Source organism: Denticeps clupeoides, chromosome 4 (assembly GCF_900700375.1).
Source record: "Denticeps clupeoides chromosome 4, fDenClu1.1, whole genome shotgun sequence".
Taxonomy (NCBI): Eukaryota; Metazoa; Chordata; class Actinopteri; order Clupeiformes; family Denticipitidae; genus Denticeps; species Denticeps clupeoides.
Genome location: NC_041710.1, coordinates 23,229,369 through 23,237,171, shown reverse-complemented (window position 1 = coordinate 23,237,171; position 7,803 = coordinate 23,229,369). Strand labels below are relative to the sequence as shown.

General features: G+C 46.6%; 1 protein-coding gene across 1 annotated transcript; it reads left to right on the top strand.

The window, feature by feature from the left end:
- The first annotated feature begins 574 nt into the window (after positions 1 to 574).
- Positions 575 to 7,161, top strand: LOC114787862 (uncharacterized). Its single transcript, XM_028975765.1, has 6 exons — positions 575 to 1,305; positions 1,378 to 1,480; positions 1,595 to 2,749; positions 5,214 to 5,489; positions 5,561 to 5,673; positions 5,940 to 7,161. The coding sequence occupies exons 1-6, from the start codon at positions 898 to 900 to the stop codon at positions 7,023 to 7,025; spliced, it is 3,141 nt and encodes a 1,046-aa protein (XP_028831598.1). The 5' UTR covers positions 575 to 897; the 3' UTR covers positions 7,026 to 7,161.
- The last annotated feature ends 642 nt before the right edge of the window (positions 7,162 to 7,803 follow it).

The window sequence follows — 7,803 nt, the reverse complement described above, 5'->3', positions numbered from 1 at the left end:
GGCCACCACTGCCCCACCACATCTAACATCTACATAGAAACCATGCGTGAGGTTTGTATGTAGATGAGTTTCCCGTAGACCTGTTTCCTCACACCTCATCAGCAGTGCTGTGAACCGCAGGTTCATTCAGAACGTCTACTACACTTCTACATGTAGGGATTTAAAGTAATTATACATTACATACAATTACATGCCATTTCTCTTATTTATTGTCAAAGTGACTGCTGGTTTATTTTACGACAAGTTAAGCAATATTACTGACAATACACAATGTAATGAATATCATTATTTTACAGCTGAACGTTTTATTAACACATAAAAATAGTCTATTAACAAATAAAAAAGTCTAATTATTTCAATGTAGAGTCTTTATGCATTTAATATGTCAATTTCATATTACATGAAACTACATGTAACGGCATTATAAAAATATATTCAAGACTATTGATTAATATTAAAATGTGATGATTTGCTTCAACTTTGTTATTTTCTTCTCTGGTCAGCCAGCTTCCTCCCGAAACAGGCTTATTTTACAAACGACTTCGCCCTGACCATTTTGTCCCACCCGCCGAGCCGTACATTTCCCCCCGGAAGTTCCCGTGTGGATCCCACACTTGCCTTGCGTTTAGTATCTGTTACGGTTTTCATACATCGCATATGATTGATTTTGATTTTTGAGAATGCTTCGGTTTCTACAGGTTCCGAACCTGTTTTATGCGGCACCAGAATGCGGTCCCGTTCACATGCTGGATTAGCCAGCTAGCTGACTGCCGTCCGGCACGCAGCCAGAAACTTGTTCTTGTTCTGAAGCTGCTCGTCGCGACATGTGACGCGATCGCGACTCTCGTCGCTCGCATTGTTGCCGCAGTTTTGACGTAATCGCCCCGTTTCACGAAAATGTCCGAAGTGATCGTGGCTTTCCAGTCCCAGCTGTCGGGCGTGATGGAGACGGTGTTTAAGGCGGCCATGTTCGAGATCACCAGGCTGGTGGAGGACAGCTTCCTGGAAGAGGTGTCCCGCAGCCGCGAGCAGGTGGAGACGCTGAAGAAGCGCCTGCAGCTGTGCGAGAACCGGCGGAGAGCTCGGTGCGCCCGCTGCGGCCAGGCGGCCTCCTCCGACGAAGAGAGGAACGGAAGCGGCCGAGGTGCGCGGAGCGAGACCGCCGCGGCCCCGGTTGTGCGCCCCGCGGACCCGGCGAAAGGTCGCTGCCCGAAGCGGGAGCGGGCCACGGAAGGAGCGTGGAGCAGCTGCGTGGACGAGGCGGCGGATCTGGCAGGAACGCGCGGTCCTGGTGGAGAGTCGGACGTGAGCGAAGCCATGCGGGACAGGTTTTTTCACGCGGTTTGTGGGATGCTTAAGTGAGCTGTGTCTTCGCAGGGCGCGGATGTTGAGAAGGAGAAGGTGGACCCGTTTCTGAAAGAGGAGTCTCTCCGCAACGTGCTGGGGCTTCAGCAGACCAGATGGAATGGGTGTGCAGAGGGTGCGTTGTTTCCTTCCTTCTCTTTCATGTCATCAGTCGTGCCTTGTTTGAGGGCTGTTGTGCATTATAATGCATCATACACGTGACATTCGCTTTTTTTTTTTTTTTGGCCAGGCCCCGAGGAGTCAGACAGCTCTGCTCAGTGTAAAGACTTTGGCGAGCAGCTCAGAGAGTGCCAAGAACAATGGAACCCGGGTTTGGGTCAGGGGTCAGAGCCGGATCCCGACGGAGAGGGCGAGGACCTGTCGGAACTGTCTTACAAAGCCCACTACAGCATGGAGGTGCTTGATGGCTTTGACAGGTCCGGTTATTCCAGCCAGGGGCTGGACATGAGGGATCTGGACGAGCTCCCAGATTCTACAGCTCTAGGCAGTGACGTTTTGAGTTACGGGGCAATGCTGCGTCAGTTCACCCCAGATCTTGGACTAACAGAAGGGGGTAACAGGCGCACCCGTGCATCGTGTTCTCAGAAGGGTAAGAAGGGGACACTGTGTGCACAAGATAGATCGATGCCTGCATCACAACTTGATAACACTGATACAACAGGCGCAAACTGCCTGCTGATTAATGAGGATGGATACCTTCAGGAAACCATTGGTATGTGCCAGACCCAAGCAGAACCACCTGGCGGTGCGCAAAAAGGACAAACACTCCACCCCAGAAACAGCCCAGAGGAGCTGTATGAAGAAGACTTTAGTCACACCCTAGCCTTGAATGAGGGCCTGGAGAAACAGATTGGCGGTGAGGAGACCAGACAGTACACTTGCAGACACTGCCAGGCCAGTTTCCACGATAGTAGAGCACTGAAGACCCACCTACTCTCCCATCGAGGTGGGTCAAATACCGGTTACTCTTGCAGCCAGTGCGGAAAGACCTTCACCCAGGCTTGCAACCTGAAGGTCCATCAGCGAATCCACCTGGGAGAAGGCCTCCATCTGTGCACCCACTGTGGGAAAGGCTTTGCGTCGTTCAGCGATCTGCAGAAGCACCGCTGTGGGAGCACCGTGGACAAGCCATTCAGCTGCTCGCTTTGTGGGAACAAGTTTAGCCGCCTGTGGAATTTGAAGCTACACCGTCGCATCCACACTCAGGAGAAGCCACACTGCTGCACTTTATGTGACAAAAGCTTCACCAGGGCAGATATCCTGAAGGTCCACTTCCGGACACACACAGGAGAGAGACCTTATTGCTGCACAATATGTGGCCTCAGCTTCAAACGCCTGGACCACCTTAAATCACACCAGCGCAAGCACAAGCCTGACACCAGGAACTGAACACTCGGCTATAAGCTGATATTTAAAGCCATAAAATAAAACGGTTCTGAGGTTCTACTTACTCTAATATATTCACTGTTGGGGATTTGGACTAATCAAAGTATTAAAAATATGTTGCTGACAAAATATGTCAGCAGAAGACTTGATTATAAAAATGAACTTGAAATCACCCTCGTTTTTCCCCTTTTAATCTTGGGATCAAAATATTACAGTACAGCACCGTGCTGCAGCCAACTGGCTATTTTGGTTATTGTTGGTTTTTATCTGTGTGCTTGTGCCACTTTTATTGTTGCTTAATAATACTTTTTTGGTTCTCCTTATTTGTAACAGATGCTTTTTTTCAGTGGTTTGGAATTAAAAACTCAAAAATATACAAATGGCTATACATATTAGATTTCAGAAAATTATAAAGTAACAATGAAAGGACCTTAAGAAACATGTCGTATAGTGTTATAACTGAATAATATGCATCAGGAAATATCTGATATTTAATTTTATGCTGGTTTTATATTAAAGTAATGATAAAGGAGTGGCACAAATCGACAAGACATTGCCAATACATCCATCATAGCTTGAATACTTTGTTTTATTTTATATGGAATTTATGCTGTAGCTTTTTGTCTCAGAATACAAAATGGTGCCTTTCAAATGCAAAACTTTTCCTGATTCTATGTGAGAAAAGCTGATCAATCATACATAGGTTTATGCCTGATCTACTCAAAACTGAATTTGCCTTTTTTAATTCCTGACTTTTTCAACACTGGATGTTAGAGTGAAACATTTCAAGCTATGATGCATATTCAGTGTATGCTCATTAAAAACTGAAAAACGTATGTTAACCAAAAACGTTACGGGGACGTCTAGAGATATATTTGTGAGCTCCATTAATCATTAATGTTGCAGAAGTCGCTTTAAAATGGCACCCATACATGTACCACCAGCAGCTTTTGTCACAACTTTTATTGCAATGCCAGTGTCTTGTTCTTGCAAATGCAACTTCTTGCAGTAACATGTTGGCTATATGACAAATGGTTTTAAATACATTGTTTCTTCAGTCAGAATATTGATTTGAATTTGATTAACTGAATGAATAGATCAATTCTTGAAATGAATAGTAAAGTGCACACTTTGGTAATGAATCTTTTACTTAAATTAAAGGGCTGGGATGAATACAATAATAATATATTAAGAATGATAGGATGACAGACAGCGTGAGGTGTTAGTTTTGTGATGTAAGATTACGTTGTTGTTGTTTTTTTTAAAACCTCTGTGAATTCTCCCACACCACTCCATTGCTATGTTCCCTCCACTGGTTTCCAGTAGCTGCCTGCCTCAGATTCGTATTACTGATGTTTGCCTAAAAGACCACGGAAGCGTCATCAGCCTCCTGGCTCAGGTCTCTCGTCACTCCTCACCCTGCATCTTGATCTCTCCGATCCTCCAGCCCGGCTCGACTGGTACCAGGAGACTGTTCATCTAGACTCTTCTCTGTCTCGGCTCCTAGGTGGTGGGCAGTGGTGGCCTAGCGGTTAAGGAAGAGGCCCCCGTAATCAGAAGGTTTGCTGGTTCGAATCCCGATCCGCCAAGGTGCCACTGAACCATCTTCACACACTGCTCCCCAAGCACCTGTCAAGGCTGCCCACTGCTGACCAAGGGTGATGGGTTAAATTTCACTGTGTGCACCGTGTGCTGTGCTGCCATGACAATCACTTCACTTAGGTGGTGGAATAAACTTGCTATGGATGTTCGGACAGCTCGAGTCACAGAAGAGCTTCAAATGCAAGCCAAAAACACCTCTTAAGTATATTTGTTTATAAAACGTCTGGGTTCTGAATTATTATGCTAATGTTGGTTACAGATGAGGGGTTTCTGTGATGGAAGCTCTGGATAAGATGATCCGCTACATGCCGTAAATGTAAAATGTACATTTTTAGTCGCTGGGGAGGAGAAAAAAAAAAACGCTACGAGGCCACCGTAGCACATGACGTCAGTGTTGACAGCGAGCTGCAGGGCTTTCATTTTCTCCCGATAATCCCGTGTGCGGACAATCCGGCCTTCTTTGTGACCAAATGGCAGCGCCGGGCGCGAAGGGAAGTCGTGCGTTCGTGTCGTCTCCACGCGTCCACACGGGACAGCTCTCGTCTTAGCGCCACCGCCGCCCCGCTGCCGGTTGTCCGGCGTCGCTAGCTCAGATTAGCCGCGGCCGGCGGTCTGTCCGTCACATTCAGCCAAAGTTGACTTCTTGATGCCGGGCGCCAATAAAGGGTTGAGAGGAGAGCCGCTGGTTCACACTCGATGTTCTCGCAGAAATCTGCGTTTCCGGTGAATAATGTGGTCTGATGAAGTCACTCTTAATGATCGCAGCCACCGACCATAAAGAGAAAATTCGCGTTTGTTTTCTTAAAAGAGAGAGAGAGAGAGAGGGAGGGGGGAAAAAGGTCCAGCAGCATTTTACTGACATTCCATGATGTCAGAGGACATCATCCTCACATTTCAGGCCCAGCTGTCGAATGTCATGGAGACCATCCTGAAGTCTGCCATGTATGAGATTACCAGGCTTGTGGAAGACAGCTTTGTGGAGGAAGTGAGTCGTAAGAAGCGTGAGGTGCAGATGCTGCAGTGCCGGCTGCAGCTCTCGGAGAGTAAACTCAGGAAGGGCCGATGGGGGAGATGTGTGGACTGTGGGAAGATCGGAGGAGCCGTCCGCGAGGAATCGGAACCGGGCTCACACACCGGTGAGTGTGGCAGCTCCGTCCGAGTCGCTGATGTTTAATGATCGTTTTTTAAACGCCTGTCTGAATAATAGGTGGAGATGGAAGGCCAGTGCTGAAGAGGGAGGAGATTTCTGGAGAGAAGTGGACAAGCTGCGGAAAGGATGCGTTGGAAGTTCTCCCATCCATTTCTGATAAGGACATGAAGGTGAATAATTTTTTAATGACATTTATACCAGAAATGTCACCTACAATATTCATTCAAAATGCATCCAAACCTAAAAAGAACAGAATGTACATTAAGAAGTGAACTGGTTGTGATATGTCCTTAATGGTAAAACACTATGGGTAGGTTTGCAAAGTCTTAAGATCTGAGATGGGTCATTCCTAGAAAACATGTGAACATCTTGGGGTGTTTAGCCTTTTACTTGAGTCAAGGTCTGATCTTTCTTTCTTTCTTTACATTTCTCACAGAAAATTGAGGTGGGAATTACCCGACCTGCAGACCTGGTCAAAGAGGAGGCTGTCGCAGATTCGTCTGAGATGAAGGACACACAGCCTCACATAATTCATGCCGTCCCAGCAGAGCAGAAAGACTCAAGGATTTTGGGAGCAGCTGAACCCGAATACAAGAAAGTCCTTCATGCATCCAGCAAAATAGGGTTAAGTAATCCAGAAAAAACACCCCAAAAACCCGAGCCCACAGGTACATCCAGCTCAGATGTTCATGCAGACCACACAAAAGCCTGTCATTCTCAGCAAGCATCAGCAGCCAGTTCATTGTCCTCAAATGACAGTCCAGATGCAAAGTGTCAGACCCGAGCTTCAGATGCTACGGTGGTCAAGCAGGAGGTGATGTTGTATCCTCAGTGGAAGGAGAAGGGCACAAGAGCCGACCGCTCGGAGGTGCCCACTCAGAGCAGGATCAACAAGGCAAAGGTGACTGTCCAGTCACAGGAGTCACCCAGTAGACCCCGAACTGAGGAGGTGGTGACCTTTCCCAGGCCTTGCCCCCGTGTGCAGAACCTTCCCACGCAGGTGGTCCAGCACCTTCGCGGGCCGGTCGGGAAAAAAATACAGACTTTAGCGGGTGCCAACATGGTACCGCCTTCAAACCCAGGCACTTTGGATGTTGACCGGAGTCCCTCGTTCTATAAGAGCCCTGCTGGTTTCAAACCTGTCCAGCCACAGCACCACCATAGAGTATACACAGGCGAGCGGCGGACAGGCGTCGTCCATCTCGGGAGAGGATACTCTCACGTGGTCAGTGTCAAAACTCACCCGGGGCACCATGCGACCAAGGCCCCACACAGCTGTAGCCAGTGTGGCAAAGGGTTTTCACACCTCTGTCACCTGAGGGCCCATCAGCAGACCCACACGGGCGAGAGACCCTTCTGCTGCGCCTTGTGTGGAAGGAGCTTTACCAAGCTGAGCAATCTGAAGGCACACCGCAGGGTCCACACCGGGGAGAGGCCGTACATTTGCTCAGACTGTGGGAAACGATTCACCCAGAAATGCAATCTGAAGAGGCACCAGCGGATCCACACTGCCCAGTTATGACAACCCGCACTGATGAGGTGATGCTTCTGATAAAGCGAGGTTAGGAAGTTCATAAAAATGTGTTTATAGTGGTTCCTTGTTGTCAGTGGACGGTAGTATGTGTAAGAAAAAAGGAAGCTGGCAATTGTTATTCATAGAACTGTACGTTGTCATTAGACTGGCTTAACCTTTTCTGGAATAAAATTGTGCTCTTCCACCATCTTCTTTATTGTTTTCATTTTTTTGTGTCAAATGGATTTTTCACACACAAATAATGCATTAAATGAGATGGAATAGACCACATGTTAGGGTTGGTAAGAGTGTGAGCACTGTGTTAGTTGTGTTAATTGCATTATTAATTAATTATAAAATGCATTAACTATTTACAAATTCCCTGCAGTGAATAATGTGTTATTTAAGACAGCCCCAATTACAACATTTGCGGTTTTCGGAAAGTGAAATATGAAAAGCAGTAGTATTTTAACTGTTTACACCTTTTTCATGCATCTACTTCTGGCAGTATTTTTTTGGACTGAGAAAAGGGTGGAAACGTGAAATAGAATATTATTTTTATTTTCTCTGTCAACATCATCCAGAAACAAAAGAGCCACGAATTTACAAAACTCAGATGAAAAAGAAATAACAATTTTTATGCCTGATTGGTTTAAGCAGGAACACACACAAGGTGGAGCTACAACAAGTTCTGCACAAGCCGACTGGAGAGGCAGCGTTTAGATATTATGGAACTAAATTACAGAATCCCATTGCAAAATATATTATATAGAGCATCTCTATGGAT